The sequence below is a fragment of the Phoxinus phoxinus genome (genome assembly GCF_949152265.1).
Source record: "Phoxinus phoxinus genome assembly, chromosome: 22".
NCBI classification, from domain to species: domain Eukaryota; kingdom Metazoa; phylum Chordata; class Actinopteri; order Cypriniformes; family Leuciscidae; genus Phoxinus; species Phoxinus phoxinus.
In genome coordinates this window covers 12,801,440-12,821,875 of record NC_136897.1, presented here as the reverse complement: position 1 = coordinate 12,821,875, position 20,436 = coordinate 12,801,440, and the positions used below count along the sequence as shown (strand labels likewise).

The window sequence follows — 20,436 nt, the reverse complement described above, 5'->3', positions numbered from 1 at the left end:
GTGTGTGTGTGTGTGTGTGTGTGTGTGTGTGTGTGTGTGTGTGTGTGTGTGTGTGTGTGTGTGTGTGTGTGTTAGGAGATCTGTCTCTGAGTTTTTCAATCTACCACCAACCTGTCAATCAAAACCCACATGCTGAACCCCACGATGGAAAGAGACCGTCACAGTTCATTATAAAACAATCTGTGTTTGGAACAAACTTTTGGCAGTTATTTTGAACTGATAATTTTGTGTGTTTGTGGTTTTGTCTAGCTTTATTAATTAATACAAATGTATGTATTCATTCATTAAAATTAACAAAAAAAAATTTTTTTACTTAATTAAATATCATTAAATAACTCCAATGGAGGTCCTTAAAGGTAAAAGGAATTCACAAATACAATAAAAACGTTTCTTTAAAAACAATTTAAAACAATGTATGGTGCATCCTCATTTATCAAAGTATTAATGTCCGGACAGTGAAACGTGTCAAAAGCTGACTTGTGAGGACATCTGAAGTGGTCTTCTTTTAAAAGGCCAAATCATGGTTTAGCTTTGAATCTAATAAAGTACACCATTACCTTACTATGTAGGTCATTGCGCTACTAATAGAGCTTCTGAAATCTCACTCTCTGTGTGCGTTTGTTTGAAATAGTGCAACCACTCTCGCTGCCCACATTATTTTCCCTTTGACTTTATATAAAAGAGACACTTTCCCTCAGTGTCTCTCATTCTCTCTACTTTCTCTCTCTGTTTCTCTGTGTTCCATTCATATTTCAGTGAGGAAGAATGAGTGTTTCTGTGCCATTCATTTCCGGTGAGTGTGACACACACACACACACACACACACACACACACACACACACACACACACACACACACACACACACACACACACACACACACTCACACTCACACACACACACACACACACACACACACACAGTTGTTTTTATACTGAGCTGATGATGTTTTCAATCTCTTAACCCTCACAGAAAGCTTTCTTTTTTTAAAGGTTTCATTAATATGTAATTTAGTATCTTTGCAATGCCATTTTCCTCATGGAACCCTTGGCTGATGAGTTGATTAATTTTTGTGGAGTAATATTCTCTGGAATAAATATTTTATTTAACATTGATTTCTCAATGTAGAAAAACCCCTGACACGCGCATATTCACACATAGAGGACATGCCAAGACCTGTTACTAAACTAAAAAAAAAAGCACCTGACACTGATGGTGGATTTTACTTGCCACAGAATCAGTTTCGCTGTCTGACAGACAACAGAAAAAAAAAGCATTGGCCTACATGCTGTGCACACACACATTCAACAAAAACCACAGTCACACACACATGCCCATTTGGGCTGTTAGTCTCTCTCTCTCTCTCTAATGAAGAAGCTGTGTGTGTGTGTGCGCGTGTGTGTGTGTGTGTGTGTGTGTGTGTGTGTGTGTGTGTGTGTGTGTGTAGTCCTGCAGTTGCTGCTGTCATTCATGCAGAAAAGTGTGTTTGTGTGTGTGAGAGAGAAGGGGGTGAGGAAGGGAGCGCAGGCGTCATGCTCCATAAAACCACTGTGATAGTTTCAGCGTAGTATTGCTTCCGACTCACACTTCCAGCCGGATAGAGATTCACACGCTCCGGTATCGCTCTATCCCGCTTGCTGCTGTGGTTTTGGTATTGAGAGAGAGGACAGCATGCTAGCTGCCGAGGCCTCCAGGGGTGAGTTACTCCATTCTAATACATACAAAATGAAAAAAAAAGAAGAAGAAAAGGTTAAAGTTTATATAACTCTTGGGCAGGTTAAAAAGTTAGTTAAAAAAAAATCAGTCACACACATACAGCCAATGTCAAATGTAAGACTAATATATGTAGGATATCATAGACTAGGATAGAATTATATTTGATAGGACAGTATATGTTAGGATAGGATATGATAGAATGGGAAAGGATAGAGTAGGTGCAAAAGGATGGGATGGGACAGGATATATAATATGATAAGGTAGGATAGAATGGGATATATAATATGGTATGATGGAATATGATCGGTTAGTATAGGACAATATTTGGATAATATGGGATGGGTTATATGATAAAATAGATTAGGATTGGATGGGACAAGATTTGAATAATATAGGATGGGCTATATGATAGGTTAGGATAGGATGAGGTTATATGATAGGATAGGATAGGACAAGATTTGGATAATATAGGATGGGATATATGATAAGATAGGATAGGATTGGATAAGACAAGATTTGGATAATATAGGATGGGATATATGATAAGATAGGATAGGATAGGATTGGATAGGACAATATTTGAATAATATAGGATGGGATATATGATAAGATAGGATAGGATTGGATATATAACAGGATAGGATATAGGGATACAGGATAGGATTGGATATATGATGGATGGGATGGGATATGATAGGATATGATAGGATAGGAGTGTTGTAGTATTCGAGTCCAGATAAGACCACATTCAGGTCCATTTCAAGTCCAATACCAAATTTCCAGAGCCTCCCTAATCTCTTCTCGAATAGTCATAAAAAAATGTGGTCTTGGTGTGTTCACACTTGTAGTTTGGTTCTTTTGGTTTGGAACAAAAAAAGAAAATGATACATTTATTCCTGGTTCCCTTCGCGTTCACACTGTCATTTTTAAAACTGAACCTAAAGACACAAAACAAGGATTTTAGGATGGATATTTTATGACGGAACATCTAAACCAACGCTGTGTGCTGCTCGGCTAAATGTGCTCGCGTCATGTGCGTACATATGATAGTATATGATGGAGCTGACAACTGAAGAGCTTATAAAATGTGTAACGGAGTCAAAACACACAAATGAAGATCTGCTGCGAGGAGAGGCGGTTCTGATGCCTGAACTATGATGGGCAACATCACAACTATTACTATGATGAGAAAAAACAGGTATGCTTGAGCATTCTTGTGACCTGATGTCCGGTTTTTTGGTTAATTTACATGTCTTTGGTCCACGTTGCGTTCATACGTCAGTCAAATTACACCAAAGTTCATTTGAAAGTGGACCGAGATCCATCTTTTCATGGTTCTCGATCCGCTTGTTTGGTGCGCACCAGGGTTCGGATGTCAGCGTTTACACTTCTTCAAGTGAACCGCATTAACAGACCAATCGCACCAGAGTTCGTTTTAATCGAACCAAACCTGCCAAGTGTGAACACACCCGAGATGGCCTTGAGTCAAAGTACGGATGCAATTACAATACTGTAGAATAGGATAGGATGGCATATAGGGTAGGCAGGGGCGTAGCACCAAATTCTGGGCCCTGTATACTCACAATGTCAGTGGGCCCCCTACACATGCCATTAGATGATGCGGGTTAGCAAAAATGAAAATTCAATTTTGAATAATTTTTTTTTTAAAATTATTTGAATATAAACAAGTATAAATAGTGTTTAAATCCATAATCAAATCAGATTAGAGTAATGACTGGTTCTTTCGCTGTAAAATGACTTGTGTGTTGTGTTTTTACTTTTCGTGTATTAATGTGTAAGGTAGAGTTGAGTAGTTATTCAAACAAAGAGAAATACTTTCCAATTCACTTCATGATAATTTTTTTGCGCAGGTTTTTATAGCTAAAAACCGGAATAAAGTGCTCCTAGGGGGGTTCGGGGGCATGCTCCCCCGAGAAAATTTATATTTACCTGAGCTCAACATGTGAATTTTAAGGTGTTTTGAAGACCAAAAAAAATGGACAACAGGAGCTTTAAAAGCATGTCAGTGGGCAGTATGTAGTATTTTATCAGATAACAAATTCTAAAACATGAGAATCAGTTTAAATGTCGCAATGAATTATCCACACTATAAAATGGAAATGCAGAATGTTTATGCTTATTGTTGACTATACACAATCACATATTCGAAACGGGAATGGCCTTAAATAAGAAATTATTCAAGGATTATTTTGCATAGGCTAGATGTTACATTTCAAACAAACGCCAATGCAATAATTCTGTGTCCAGAGGCATATGAGCAATTAGTATGCGCATCAAATATCAATTTCATCTACTTTTTCTTTCCTAAATGAATCAATATTTGTGGACTAATCTGTTCATTTAATCAATGGTTCAATTGCTCACTCATAAAGACAGTCACTTGTCGCTGCCTTCTGGCTTAATGATGCAAGTTGCGCAAACACGAACAAGCGGAGTGATACAAACAGGGAAAAGGTCTGGCACTGAGTTCATTCTCTCAGTTGGTGTTATCAATATATTTTGAAATGAATAATGACATCAATTGGAGGGCCCAATTAATTCGAATTAGGTTAACAAAAAAAAAAAAAAATTTTTTTTTTTTTTTTTTTTTTTTTTTTTGATGGGATTTCAAAGGGCTTTCTCCCTAGACGGGGCCCTGGGTAGTCAGGTCCACTTTTCCCCCCACTACCACGCCCCTGAGGGTAGGATATGATAGGACAGGACAGGACAAAAGAGAAGAGGAACAGTTTGAATTGAAAAGGTTTGATTCATGGTCTTAACTGCAGCTATACAGTGCCTTCAAATCTGTATCTCGCACACTCCTCTTCCATCCATTAATGGCTACATCTCCTTTCTTACTTTCTTAAGTTTCATTTGAAATGCCATTGTTCCAAATAGAAGTGATTAAGCAAATACACACTTCAGGAAAGAAAAATGGTGCTTCCCAAACTTTGCTCCTAAGAAAAAGTCCCCAGTAATCTCACGTCTCTTCTAGAGTTTCAGAAGACATCACAACAATGTCTCAAACTGTGCTTGGATTTGCCAAGGAATTTTAGACGGAACAGAGCTGACACTTTGAAATGATACATAACCAAGTCTATTAAGTCGAAGGCTGTGAATGAGCAACATCTGAACTACAATATTTCCATGCGGTCACACACAGATCTTGAATTATGCTTGTATGAAAGCAATGCGTTATTCCATCTATTGTTACTGTAACAGTCAAATCTATCCCAAGGCCTCATCCACTCATTCCCACTGGTGGCAATCCCAACAATTTTACAATCAGATGTTAATCATTACATTCTGTCATTCTTTTGAAATATGAAAACATTACTGATCAGTTAAACATTGACCTGGTTATATGTCTGTGCTCTCTGTGGTCTCAGACAAGAGTCTGAGTCATGGCTCTTCACAGCCAGGCGTGGCGCTCTCGCGCGCGCGCGCGCGCACACACACACACACACACACACACACACACACACACACACCTGTTTTGAGGAATGTGTCACATGCAACCAGACTTAACAAATATTAATATCAGTCAAGGCCATGGGGATTCCCACAGGCTTTGTTGAAGAATCAGGCTGTTCCCTATGGATATATTCAGCAAAACACATATAGTCAATGAGAGTGCACTGCAGAAAACAAAATATCAATGAAATGAATTCCCAAAAGACGTGTTTGCGAAAGTCATATTTAGGGGTGTTTTCATAAGTAATCCTCATTATGATTAAGGTCAGTGATGGGATTGAGCAGATGTTTGATATCTAAAGTAATGTGCTGATTCATACCTCTATGTTTGTTTTAGGATTGTTGTCAGTCTTAATTACATTTAATTGATGAACGTGGAGATAAATACTGTAGAATTATAAACTGTATCCACTAAACAATTAAAGAAAAGATAAACGTTTATGTGTAGTTCACACTGACTGCTATTTGCAGAGACAAGGTGACCAGAAATCATTCATTTTTAAAGTTTGCAGGTGAGTGACAGGTGATATTTTATGTGCAAATGTGGTATTATGGCCGACTGCCAAAAGGAGTCAGTGAAGCCCTTGTGATCTGATGCCTGACAAGATAGTCAAGCAGGAATCACAACCAGTATAGTTACTCAGGGGCCTCCATTGTGAATTATGGGGCTTGATTCCCCTAATAAAAGCTCAAACACCCCTAACGGAAATCAAGACTACAGTTAGCATGTACTACATTTTCATAATTCATGTAAGTCTACATTTATGTGTTCAACAGCATTTTCAAACATTTCAGTAACCACAAAATTAGATTACATGTTAGTCAGCATACTCTAAATAATATCTCAGAAACTTCAGTGTTTTTTAAAAATGCCTTTAAGATTAGCGGTTAGCTAACTGTGCACAACAAGACATGTGGGTCAAGAACAAAGTATTATAATGTTTTATAAAAGTTGAGTAAATTGAAAGTCAGTGAACAATTAATGCAATGCTTTGAAAGCTTGTTTACCAATCGTATATTGTAGCCATAGGCCTACATAGTATTTGGATTTCATAGATAACAATATATAAATCAAGTGGCTGCATCTTTTCTCACAAATAGCTTTAACTTTCTTAGTCACATCTAACATTTAATATTTAACTAGTCCCAGAGTGAGTTTAGTGAATGTAGGAAGTCAGTTCCCCTCAAGTTCACACAGGAGTCCAATTAACAGTGCAGTTCATTGCATTAAATATGTTGTATGACCACGTTAGACCAATAATTTACAACCAGAGAGTAGCCTATCTAAATAACAATATTTTGTTATCTAACACAATAGCATGGACATTTTACTTTCTCAGACGAACAATTCACTCTCAATGTCGCAACTTCTACCACATTAAACCGTGTTTATTTACAGAAGTGAGAAAGACATCTGAGCAGAAAACGTCACATCACAGCCTACCATAGAAAGTGTCACACTATATATTAGGCTATACAAACTTGATCATTTCTAGACTATGAAAAAGGTAGAACTTCGTCCGAATTTTATCGCTGAATAAAATATCTTACGACAAAATGATTACTAGAGAGGTCGGCCTACTCTTGTAGTCAATCTATTTCTTAGCCTACTCATAAACGCGATGTTAAGTGCGTTAGAGAGGCTGCTGTGCTATGACACAAGTATCTGTGTGAAATATCTGCTCTTGTGAGAGAGTGACTTACCTGTTGTGTTCTTACTTGCACGGAAGTGCATATAAAGGTTGGGCAGGTAAGCGCACGCGCTGAGTCTCTGTCCAGGTGAGCTCAGATCTGCTCGCGCTACATGATCGCATCCCGCGTTTGTTTCTGTGAGAATATGAACATTATTTTTTTTTTCTCCTGTGATCAGAAACCGTGAGGACTAATGGGGATTGTTTCACTCTACCTTGTCCTTCACTTCTGGCTCGGGACTGTCGGAGGTAAGACTGGACACAATTTTGATCAATCAGACACACACACACATAAAGTACAGTCTATGCAGTTTCGCTCTTCGTTCAGCCTAATTCCGGCTTTAAAAATATTAATTAAAAATATCAATCATTTAGAACTTTTTACTTGCATTAGGCTACTCACATTTAATAAAAATAAAAAATGTATTACAAAAAAAAAAACAGTTTTAAAAAATCTGCATTAATGTTACAAATTAGATTGTTTCCCTCATTTGCATTTAAATTGTTCAATATAATGTGCTTCTTAAGGTGTGTTTTCATGAAAATGTCAGAGTTCTTGTTGACTTACAATGACAATTATGTAGGTTAAATACACACCTGAAGGATCTCAAGATATAAATCACCCAATATGTCACATGTTAAAACTTGGTATGAAACACCACAATGATAACAATCAACTGGGGATTTTAATAGAGGAACAAACTCATCCTGACATCACAAGACAACAAGTTAATAAACATGACAACAACAATAATGTAAAAGAAAAGTTAAACTAAAATATGCTACCATACTTATTTACCCTAACCCTAGTGCATGCTGGGAGGTGAACCACAAACCCTTTTTTTTTCAGTGTAAGCTGTTTTTGAACTCACAACATGCGTCAATCCAATCACCTGCTATTTGGTTTCACTTTAAAATAAAAACAGTATATTGTAATAGATAAGCAGAAAGAAGATGTTTTCTTGCAAGAAGATGTGTGATTTAACAATAATTTTGATACTTTTAAGTGTACTTTGTTGCTCAGAATACTTTTTGGCAGAGAGTAGCAATAACAGCTGACTTTCTATGGTTTTGATGTTGCGTGAGAAACAAGCGAACCGCTTCCACAAACCACTGTGCACTTGTATGCAGGGACGTGTTCTCAATTCAGCGCTGTGTCCTGTGACGAGTGTCTGCAGCTGGGGCCGCAGTGCGCATGGTGCACACTACAGGTGACACAGCACTCCCATCAGAACCGCTTTGGAACTATTTGGGAAATTTACTATAGCATTAGTGAAAATTGTTTAAAAGTAAATCCTATACGCTGAAAAAAATGATATGATCGATAAATTATGACAACATATGTTTTTACATTGCTTTAACTCATCAAAATAAGTTAAGCAATTTTTTTTTACAAGTTAAGTTATACATGATTCATTTTTTCAAGTCAGTTTAATGTAGCCTTTAAGTTGAAATGACTTAAACGTCCAAGTTCATTGTACTTAAAAATTTAAGGCAGCAATTTTTTTTTTTACAGTGACATATTTTGCTCTAAAAAATCAGAATGCAGTGTGTATATCTATACTGTATATATATATAGATATTACATTCTAATAATATAATATACAATATAATATAAAAAAATGGCAGTAAATGTTTCTTCACATCCTTTTTTAAACGAATTAATGAATTTTTAATGACATTAATGTTTGTTTGTTTTCTATTATGGATTTAAAGTGTTTTATGTGTTGTGAATAAGATGTAGGATATGTGTGTGTTGTAACACTTGCAGGGGGCCAAAAACTAAATTCCATTAAAATGGATAATACAATTCATTACAAAAAAAGCGGTAACACAATAAATTAAACATGAAATTCTGAAGTAAATATTCTTGCTAAACGTACTTCAATGATATTTGTTTTATTTACAAATCACTATTATATTATATTATATTATATGTATAGTATAGTATAGTATAGTATAGTATATTATATTACTAATAATAGTTAAACCTGTTTATCTAGAATTTCACAGACTTTTTCTCAATCGACGAGAGATGCGACACACCGGAGGCTCTACTTCAGAAGGGATGCTCTGGCGAATTCGTGGAGTTTCCCGTCACGAATGTCAAAGTGCTGAAGGATCAAGGGTTAGGAAAGCGCACCGGCCACCCCAATGTTTCATACATCGCGCCTCAGAAGATGCGCCTCCAGCTTAGACCAGGTATACAAATGGGTGACACAGATTTAGAAAATCAAAGAAACGTCTCTCTCTACCCACAGCTGTTGAGGTACTTCCCCTGACGGTAAGATCTAGTCATTCAGAGACCGAAAACAATCTACAGACAAACTAAACACTGTCTACTGGTTAGAGTGGGCACTGAAGATCGCTCTGACCTGGAAAACATTTGTACCACACTGGAATCTTAGAATGTGCAATTGGAACTTTTGATGTCATTTCTCTTCCACAGGAAGTCAGCTGACCTTTCAGATTCAAGTCCAGCAACCGGAGGACCATCCGGTGGACATCTATTACCTGATGGACCTGTCGGGATCTATGATTGATGATCTGAAGATGATCAAAGACTTGGGTTCGACTCTCTCAAAAGAGATGGCTAATCTTACCAGCAAATTCAGACTAGGATTCGGCTCCTTTGTGGAGAAACCAGTTCTGCCTTTCATCAAGATAACACGCGAGGAGCTGGCCAATCCCTGCAGGTATTTCCCATGATACACCACCATAGCCAGATCTAAAGGGTCGGCCAGTATAAACGCACAGTAAGATGAATCGTGACAGCCGATGGGACATCAGTGGGGGAAATGTGTGATTTAATTTCAACCAATCATATTTACGAGCAGTGCGTTACATCATCTTCCATTTAGAAGTGAATGATGAACTGTTTCAGACAATAGCAACCCACTTTTATCGCATTTGTCTTTCGCAGGAATTTTGATTTTCAATGTCCCCCCACATTCGGATACAGACACCTCCTGTCTTTAACAAGCAGCACTGACAAGTTCAATGAGATCATCTCAAAGCAACAGGTATCCGCGAACATCGACGTGCCAGAGGGCGGTTTCGACGCCATCATGCAAGCGGCGGTGTGTGGGGTGAGTCGTTTTCCAAAGACGCCCTTGAAATCCTACTCAGTTTGTGCTTTTATGGAGGGATGCCATTTTGTTCCAACTTCCCGGAAATGTCCATCCCACCTCAGGACAGGATTGGCTGGCGGAACGATTCCATGAAGCTGTTGGTGTTCGTGAGCGATGCTGATTCTCATTTTGGGATGGATAGCAAAATGTCCGGCATCGTGGTCCCCAATGACGGAGAGTGTCACCTGGATGGCAATAATGAGTATTCAATGACTGCCCACCTGGTAAGGTGAAGTCTGCAGCTTCAATTCCTGAGTAATCGGGAAATTTGGATCACTTAAAGGAATATTCCGGGTTACAATAAATAGAAATGAAACTCTATAGTTTTTTTTTCACCAGATACAAATAAACAAGAGGCTGTGAGGGATAGATGTAGTTTCTCATGCGCATGTCGTCAGTATTTCATCGGCTGAATGATCGACACCGTGCGAGATAAAAAAAATAGTGAATAATTTTGATCCTTCAGTTTCTAAAAGGAAAAGTATGTTTACAGGTATATGTTTACAATAATATTCAGTTTGGTAGCTGACGGGAACTACTTTTGGGAAGTTGTTTCCTGCGGTGTGACACGCTATACTACTATAACTTTTGTCAAAACCATCTTCCTGATTATTAAAAAAAAAAAAAAAAATAATAATTATTGATAATTTTTATTGCAGATTTTATTTGTGGTAGTCATTAAATGAATGCTTTCATGGAATATTCGTTCTTAAACATATATAATATAATATAATATAATATAGTACAATATAATATAATATCATATAATATCATATTATATCATATATCATATCATATCATATAATAATACACTATAATTTTATATTTTTTTGTAAAGCTGCTTGAAGTTATTCTTATTTCTGTTTTAGTTACTTTAAAAAATGAAGGCAAAAATGTAATTAAAATAGTAAAAAGCTCTAAGGAAAAAGAAAAAGAAACATTTTATTCACCAACTACTTCCTTACAATAGTAGCCTATGGGGGAAGTTGTCCAAAAAGGTTTTCAAAACAGAAAAGATCATAATTTTGTAAAAGCATTTACAGTAATGGTTCAAACAGATATGATAAAAGTCAGAATTTTCAGAACTTAATTTGTATTTAACCTGGAATATTCCTTTACAAACTGCAATTTTGAGTTCTTGTTTTAGCAAAAATAATGAAATATTGTTTTTTTAAACAAATTAATTTAATTATGTCCTCTATTTTTTTGTGTGTGTGTGCATTTGTTGTTTTGTGACTGGGTGTCTTGTTTTTGGCGCTTTTGTCCTCTATATTTAGGAGTATCCAACATTGGGGCAGCTCGTCGACAAACTGGTTGAAAACAATATCCTCCTTATTTTCGCTGTGACTGATGAACAGAGACAGAATTATGAGGTGAGAAATGAGAAAGGGACTTTTCATATTAGGCCACAGTGAGGCAAACAAACAGGTATGTGTTTTTCTGTGCATGTGGAACCTGAGAGGACCTGTGAAGGAAGATATATCAGTGTGTGAATACACTGCATGAATCACTAGTGTATTCAGTTCTCCTATAACATGTTCAAACACAGTCTTTATCGCATCACCCAGACCGACCTCTCACGACACAAATATTTAATGTTCCTTTCTGCTTCCCTCTCCTTTTCTCCTTATCGATTCTCCCGCATCTCAAATTCTGTGGCTGTTCTCCAGGAGTTTGGAGTTGATGTTTAACCACTTTTTTCTGCATTTCTGACAGAACTATGCGAGTCTGATTCCTGGTGCTACTGTGGGGGTGTTGGCATCCGATTCAAGAAACATTCTGGAGCTCATCATGAGCTCATATAAGGTAAATGAACACCTTTTAGTCTTCACAAGTCTTTCTGGACGGTTGATGGTGTCACCTGCCATATTAGGCCAACGTTCACACATTTAATGATCATGTATACTGATACGTGGTTTTATGCTTTGCAAACTTTGTTTGTTGACGTTTCGAATGTTTTGCGAATCCTGAAATGTTATCTATCAGGCTGACATAGATGAGGCTTAAAAATGGCATCATTTTCCGGCAAAAAAGTTTGAATTCTTGCTGTGAGATATTGCAAATTAAAAGTAAATTACTTGTTGTAAAAATATTTTTTTGAAAGAATCCCAAAAATATACATTGATACATTGTATACATTAATATACAAATATATATTAATGTTTTATAGTGATGGGCAATGATTAATCGCATCTAAAATAAAAGTTTATGTTTACATAATATATGTGTGAGTATTGTGTATAATTATTTTGTATAAATAAATACACATATAAATACATATATATATATATAAAAAATGTTATCAAGCTTGTATGTTTATGTTCAGTTATTTCACTTTAATGACAATGAAAATTACCTAATTGTCATTAAAGTGAAATTACTGAACTTAAATATACGAGCTTGATAAAAATGCTCATTTCAGAAGAAAATTTCAGATTTTAGAGGCTTTTGCATCTGAAGTCTTCATATATATATATATATATATATATATATATATATATATATATATATATATGTATATATATATATAGCCTATTATACGCATGCATGTATATATTTAAGATTTTTTTATTTGTTTATATATAAAATATTTATATATATTATAAATTATGTATAAATATAAATACAGTATATACATGCAAATATTTCTTAAATATATACATGCATATGTGTGTATTTATATACATATATTATGTAAACTCAAACTTTTATTTTGGATGCGATTAATCGCGATTAATGGTTGCCTAGCACTAATGTTTTAACGCCTTTAGAATCAAGCTATTTATAATTTTAAGTAAAAAATTATTTAAATAATAAATTATTATAATACCACCCCCCACCACCACCAACCAAAAAAGGAGCTAAAAAATATTGTTTCAAATTAAAAATAGGCATGTCTGTTAGTCATTGAGGAAATATTAAAAGAAGCAGAAACCAAATTATTTATGATGATTTGCAGGAAGTTACCAAATGATCATGGAGTATGAGAGAATAGTTTATTTATGTTGTTTATGCTGACATGTCTTATCTGTTCAGCATTCCCCCTCTGCTCATTTTCTTGAGAATCGCCGTGTTCACAGAGCGTGTCTGCACTCGTTCTTTGGCTGTTGTTTGATCTCTTCATCTCCGTTTCTCCATCCCCCACTCTCTCTTTCCTCTGCCTGCACTCTAATCTTCATTAGAACCCTCGGAAAGCTCCGCATCCCACCGACCTGACACAGGTGCACTATATGGTGGTGTATTATTAGAAGTGCCAAGTCTATGACAAACCCCAGTCAAAATAGTAGAATAGACTGTTTGAACTGAAGTTGACCATCTAAAAATGCCCCGGACGTGTTGGCACCTGGTGTGCTCGTATTGCTGACTCGACACGTGACTCATTCAGACACATGATGGACTCCATATACTGCATACTTAAATAAGTCAAGTCAAGTCACCTTTATTTTTAGCGCTTTAAACAATACAGATTGTTTCAATCAGCTTCACAGTGATAACAGGAAAATGATTAAATGATGCAAACAGATCATTTTGACTGTTCTAAAAGAAAACAATGTCATTGTCAGTGTTGATTCAGTTTTGTTCATCAATTATTAAATTAGTTCATTTCATCTATAAAGCTGTTCTGCCGAAAACAGTGATGTCATCGTCCAGCTCAGTTCAGTTCTCATCCAATAGTATCAGTCATATAACATGGGTTTGAGTTCTTAAAGCTGATTGGCTGATATTTTGTTTTCTTTATTACCCAGCTCTATGAAATACACGATTATTATCAAATGCAGGATTATATAAATGACCACTAAAAAATATTTCAAAGCTGTGCTAGTCTAATGTCTCTCATATTCACTACTGTGAACTTAAAAATTTTATTTGAACTCAAAAATGTTGTTTTGTTTTTGCTTTTTGATGTCTGCTTTTTAATGTTTTGTTTTGTTTATTTTAGTTTTTTTTAGCTTTTTGATGTTTGCTTTTTAATGTTTTTTTTTGTTTTTGTTTTTTTGTGTGTTTAGTTTAGCTTTGCTTTGTTTTGTTTTGATTGGGTTTATTTTGCGGTAATGACCGGCTCAAGTTTTTATAACACTGAGAAAATTAAAGGAGTTTATGTGTCTGTTTTTTGATTGACAGGAACTGAGGTCCGAGATTGATCTAGAGGTTCTGGGCAACACTGAGGGTCTGCAGATTTCCTTCACGGCACTCTGTCAGGACGGGACCATCATCCCCGGACATAAAAACTGCTCCAATGTCAAAGCTGGTGATGTGGTCAGTTCGTTATTCTTTATTTGCTTACAATAATGCTGCCCTATTATGTTAAAACAGTGGGCAAATCAAACGATTTGTGACCCTGGACAACAAAACCAGTCACATGGGTACATTTTTTGAAATTGAGTATACATCATGAAAGCTGAATAAATAAGCTTTCCATTGATGTATGGTTTGTTAGGATAGGACAATATTTTGCCGAGATTTATTAAAAATCTGGAATCTGAGGGTGCAAAAAATTAGAAACTTTGAGAAATTAACCTTTAAAGTTGTCCTGCGATTGTGCTGCATTCACTCACAAAAATAAATGTTATATTTACAGTAGGAAAATTACAAAATATCTTCATGGAACATGATGTTTATTTAATATTCTAATGATTTTTAGCATAAAAGAAAAATCTATAATTTTGACCCATACAATGTATTGTTGGCTATTGCCACGAATGTACCCGTGCGACATGCGACTGGTTTTGTGATCCAGGGTCACATTTGACAGTTACAAAAAAAACTCTGCAAACAAGTTGGACACGTTTAGAAAATATTAGCTCGAACCGTTGATAAATATGTCCTGTTTTCTGTAACAATCAATTGACTTCTATACAGTTCCTCAAAGAAATTTAAACAAAACTGATTTTTTTCACTCAGGTATCTTTCAACCTTACGGTCGAGTTAAAAGGCTGTCTTGCTGGCCCACGGCTGTTTTACTTACGGCCGGTGGGTTTCCAAGATACCCTGGAGATCGAACTGGATTCCCAGTGTGTGTGTGACTGCCATCAAACCCCCGAGGCGAACAGCACCCACTGCAGCCGAGGGCACGGGGCGCTGGAGTGCGGGGCCTGTGAGTGTGATCCGGGCTTTGTGGGGCCGAAGTGTGAGTGCACAGAGGACCAAGACCAAGTCAGCGACTGCAGGTGAGAACGAGCGTCATGGAGTGTTTCCCGCGAGGCACGCAGACACGGTTTAACGTAAGTTTGTGTGTGTGGCAGGGCATATGAAGGTGCGGAGATGTGCAGCGGCCAGGGCGAGTGTTTTTGCGGACAGTGCGCGTGTCACCCGTCCAGTTTCGGTCGTGTGTATGGGGCGTACTGCGAGTGTGACGACTTCTCCTGCCTCAGGTTCAGAGGAGAGCTTTGCGGAGGTCAGAACACACCGTAACACTGTGATCAGATTTGAGGGGAGGAAAAGAAAGCGCTGACGCAGTGGGGGGGATATTTGATCTGCTCTCACCCTGTGGAATGTTGATGAAAGAATAACACACTGATAACTGCCAAAACAGTTGCTGCGCCCGGCAGGAGACGGGCGGAAGGGTTTAGTTTGGGCCATCCCATGTTTATATTTATATCCATATATATGTGTGTATATATATATATACTTAGTGTGTGTGTGTGTATATATATATACAGAAAATGCATGCATCTACATTACAATTTAGAGTGATCTGTTATCAGAAGTGACTGTCTAAGTTATGTTTTTCAGAAATGTACATATACAAATCTAAAATGTTAGCAAAAAATGTATTAACTTAAACAATGTAGTAATTTAGTTCTGCTGAATATTTTTGTGGAAACCATGACAGAAATCTTTTCTATACATTATAATTTTTTTTCATTAATTCATGTTAATATGTGTTTGTGTAGGTCACGGGGATTGTGACTGTGGCGAGTGTGTGTGTCACAGCGGTTGGATGGGAGAGTTCTGTAACTGCAGCACCAGCACCAACATGTGCACATCAGCGGATGGGTCCATCTGCAGCGGACGGGGCAAGTGTGTGTGTGGGAAGTGCGAGTGCACCGTTCCGGGAGCCTCAGGAGAGCGCTGCGAAAGGTGCCCAACCTGTGAGGATATCTGTAACTTACCCAGGTAAAGACATGCTCATTTATCTGTGACAGAAACCGACTTTCAAAAGCAATATGAGGCATTTAAAGACATTTGTTTTGACTACAGCCTGGATTGAATCATTGCGGGCTGTCTAATTTTTGTAATCAACAGTTCAAGAAATTATTCTGAAACAATTTTTCGCCTACAAATAATTGAAAATTATTTTTAGAATCTTGAGATTTGTTGAGATTTAGTAATGTGTGTGTGTGTGTTCTTGTTTATGTGATTTATGAGGACACAAATTTGTATAATGACGTGTATTACGTGTGTGTGTGTGTGTGTGTGTGTGTGTGTGTGTGTGTGTGTGTGTGTGTGTGTGAGATAAATAAATGTGTATTAAATATGCTTATTTATTTTAGAACAATAATTATTTTAGAACATTTGCTTTTTCGCTTTTTATTCTGTCGGCTCTCATGCTCGAAATGTAGTGTTTTTTCAAATGTCTTAGTTAAACATAAATGTGTTTCAGTTATTTTAGTACATATATATATATATAATACATTCAAGAAATGAACTACCTAACTAATACAATTTTTGCAACTGTCATACAATGTGAAACAATACAAAATTGAACCTAATAAAAACTAACATGAATTGATTTCTTTGATTGACATTGCACCCCATGTCTTCACCTGACCAGGCCCTTCCTCTGTGTTTTTCTCATGACTGTGTGTTTGTGTGAGTCTTCCTCTTGTTCACTCATATCCAGAGGGCTTATATGAGCACCAGAAGGCATGTGGCAGCTCTGTGGGATTGCATTTCCTTCCCACTAAAGGTCCGGTCACCCTGTGGGTCATTTGACTCTGTGATGAAGAGATACAGAGAGAATGAACTCACAACGAATACAAAACTAAGCTTCCTCTAGAGACAAACTCTCTGTGAGGTCGACGGGTTAATGTTGTCATTATGTGTCCCACAGGTCTTGTGTGGAGTGTTACCTCAAAGCTAAAGACCCGTCGGACGAGTGCGCCGTGAAGTGCAACTCCCTACATGCCACTGTCAGCAATTCCACAGGTCGGAATCCATTGTTTTGTTCTCCGCAGTGTTGTTTGATCAGTGCTCACATGTTCACTAGGGGAGTTGTTTATTAAATACAGTATAGCTAATATCATTTACTCACCCCCATGTTACTCCAAACCTGTATATTCATTTGTTGTTTAACTCGTACAAACAATTTTATGATACTTCAATGCTGATTTCCTTCAAAACCTCCTCAAAATCTGTCTTGATATACTCATGCACGCACTTAAAAAGCAGCCATTCTTTAGATCAGCCCTCTTGACACTTTACAAAGGAAAACACGCTACTTAGCTTGTTGTGTGGAGAGCCTATTGTTGGGGCCCATTGAGTTTCAAGACCCTTCAAGTGTCAGTCTATTATATGAACCCTGAGATCACAAGCCAGCTGGTATTGTGGAGGCTGGCTCTATACGGTCTGTGAGACGATGAAAAGACACAAAACGCTGTCTTTCTTTGATAAAGACACAAGAGGAACAAAGGAAGAGATTAAGGGAATGAAATGTGGTTTGAAGGGAGTAATATCATGGTCACCGCCATTTGGCCAAGCAAGACAAGTTCCTGGATCAACATATTTTGTTGATCCTGGAACAACATTCCTGTCTGAAAACATAGTCCTAACCCTATCTCTACCCATAAACCTAATCCTACCCATAACTTATCCCTAAGATCTGAGGGAAATGATAGGTAAAAACACTGATGTAGGAGCACCTAACCCTGGTTGTAAGCCTAAACTTGACATAAACTGTACTTGGGCCTCACATCTGATTGGTTGATTGGAATGTTGTTCCAGGATCAACATCTTTAGGAACATGTTGTACTTGGTGAAATCTTGTTCACAGTAATATCATGCATGCGTGACATTGGTGAATATTGGAGTGACGAATAACTAATTTTGAGAACGAACTGTAGTACAGATTTGATTTTACCTGTCAGGAGTTGATTGGATTGTGAAAAGCGTCTCTTATAGGACAGGTGGTTGGAGAGGCGGGGTTTAAAAATAAGAGGGCTTGGTGATGTCATCAGAAAAGGAACGTCGTTTCCAAAGGTGGAGCGACTTATTATATTTTAATTAAAGATTATTAATTCAAACCTTTTTTTTCTTTTGAATAATCCTAAATGTTGTTGGTGTTATTTCACACATTTTATTCTGGCAATAGTTCAACTATAGTAAAATGTGTTTGTAACAACAAAACGCTGACTAATGTAAGTAAGAATAAATGACTTAATGATGGTATCCTCCATTGGATTAAGCCACGCATCGTGTTCTTCTTCTTCTGAGGTAAATTCAAGACTTATTCCACAAAGCGCGTATTATTCTTTCAAACTTGATAAAAAGTAGATGAACCTGATGAAGCTTGATGGTTTGGTTATGGAGGTAATGGGGGCGTTTACAGGTTTGCGTGTCTCACCGTGTGAATAGCTTGCGTAGCGTGTGGGTGTGGCCACATTAAAAATGAGCAGAGACGTGAAAAGCTGTACCTCTCATTGGCTTCATACGGATTACATAAATGGAGAATATGTGTTTTCTATATGAATTACTTTATTTAAAAGTAAAAGTATTTAAAAGACACATCAAGCTTTATAAAGACATATCTCTCATGTCTGTGTGACAAGTATTCGCTGAGTTTCGGTTCGTTTTTTGAAACGCGTTCCAGAAAAAAGTTCACAGACTGAGACAGCATGAAAGCGCACCCTGATTGTTTTCTTTGTTTTACACAAGCTTTTGTCGTTAATGCGAGTGTACGCAAAAACAATAGACCATTTACAGTTTCGAATTATTTATTACTGTCTGTATGACAAAAAAAAAAAAAAAATAGTGTTTTAAGTTCTTTTCATCGTTATCAGGAAAAAATGCAAGTGATCGCGCCAGCGCCTCCGTCAACCCCTGAGGGTTAATAATTATTGTGTACATTTTTTGATAATTATTTTATTTATTTTTCTAGATTTTGAGGAAAGTCGGGCAGCATTTTGCACCTTACAGAACGAGGACAGCTGCCTTCTGTCTTTCAGCTTGGTGGACAGTGATCACGGCAGCATCATTTACAACCCCAAGCTTTACGGTGAGATTAAAAATGTCATTGTTTTAATACATGAACATATACAGTTTAACTAATACATGCGGCATTATACACACGAATATAGTTACAATCATATTTAAAATGGTTTGTGTCTATAATTATCCTACAGCCTGCCCTGAGCCACCGAACGCACCACTGATCGCTCTGGGCGTGTGCATGTCTGTCCTCGTTGTTGGCATTGCACTCCTTGTGATCTGGAAGTTTCTTGTTTCTGTCCATGACCGGAAAGAGGTTGCCAAGTTTGAGGCAGAGAAGGCGAAAGCAAAATGGCAGTCGGTATGATAACATTATCGAGAGTTTTGCCCTATTCCAACACGTTTGCTCATTCATTTTACTGCATTTTCCATTAATTTTAATGTGTTAATGGACCAATTTGCTTTTATGTAATGTGCTTTTGTCTATCTTTTATCCCCAGGGCACAAATCCTCTTTTCAGGAGCTCAACATCAACATTTAAAAATGTGACCTACAAAAGCACAGGGCAGCAGAAGAGTGATATTTCTTAGGGCTACTGACCAACTTTGTGTGTTGAAACACAGAATGTAGGCTTCTATTTACCAGGAGCGAATAATGTTTTTTTTTTATTTAAATTGATTTTCTTGTACTGTACAAGTGGAACACTGTGTGTGTGCAATTGTGTGCTTGTAAAGTGGGGACAGGATTGTAAATGACTGGCAGTGATTTTATTTTAATGTAAATAATTTTGAACAATGTTTTGTGCTGCTAAAGGTGGTAAAGGTACTGTTAAATCTGGGCAACACTGGATTTTCTTGTTTTACATTAGCGTTTCTTGTGGTTGTTGTAGCTAAGTGTTTTTTTATGTATGTGATTGGTTAGTTGAGACTGAGCCTTTTGTTATTAGGTGTATTAATTAATTATGATTTTGCAGGATCAAATGTAAAAAGTCTGTTTGTACTTGTGTTTTGTAATATATTTGATGGTTTCCATATTAAGTCTCGCATTATTTCTCTCTAAATGTGTTTTTACACGGCCTTAAGTTAATGCATGTGATCCAAAAAGTTAATAAAATCATATTCAATTTAGTTAGAGCTTAGAGCTTTTCACAAGCAGCGCCACCCTTGCAGAAAATGCTTGTTTCAATGTTACAACTCAGGACGTATTCAGCCGGGGTTTAGTGTGTCGAAGTAGGCTACATTGTTTTCAAAATATTATTTCTGCATTTGTAATTCATGT

At 37.0% G+C, this 20,436-nt stretch overlaps 1 protein-coding gene across 4 annotated transcripts; it reads left to right on the top strand.

Annotated features, from left to right (window-relative positions):
• The first annotated feature begins 1,111 nt into the window (after positions 1 to 1,111).
• On the top strand, positions 1,112 to 20,427 carry itgb6 (integrin, beta 6). Of its 4 annotated transcripts, none has more exons than XM_079597233.1 (17): positions 1,112 to 1,695; positions 7,060 to 7,129; positions 8,012 to 8,091; positions 8,884 to 9,082; positions 9,330 to 9,576; positions 9,804 to 9,969; positions 10,074 to 10,235; positions 11,289 to 11,384; positions 11,728 to 11,817; positions 14,134 to 14,268; positions 14,914 to 15,179; positions 15,255 to 15,406; positions 15,906 to 16,128; positions 17,066 to 17,160; positions 19,109 to 19,225; positions 19,353 to 19,519; positions 19,659 to 20,412. In XM_079597233.1, exons 2-17 carry the CDS (start codon positions 7,075 to 7,077, stop codon positions 19,746 to 19,748), a joined length of 2,340 nt encoding a protein of 779 aa, XP_079453359.1. In that variant the 5' UTR covers positions 1,112 to 1,695; positions 7,060 to 7,074; the 3' UTR covers positions 19,749 to 20,412. The 4 variants fall into 4 exon arrangements, with proteins under 4 accessions (XP_079453359.1, XP_079453360.1, XP_079453358.1 ...); XM_079597234.1 differs by lacking the exon at positions 1,112 to 1,695 and adding an exon at positions 6,635 to 6,939; XM_079597232.1 differs by lacking the exon at positions 1,112 to 1,695 and adding an exon at positions 6,636 to 6,968 and having other exon boundaries at positions 19,659 to 20,427.
• The last annotated feature ends 9 nt before the right edge of the window (positions 20,428 to 20,436 follow it).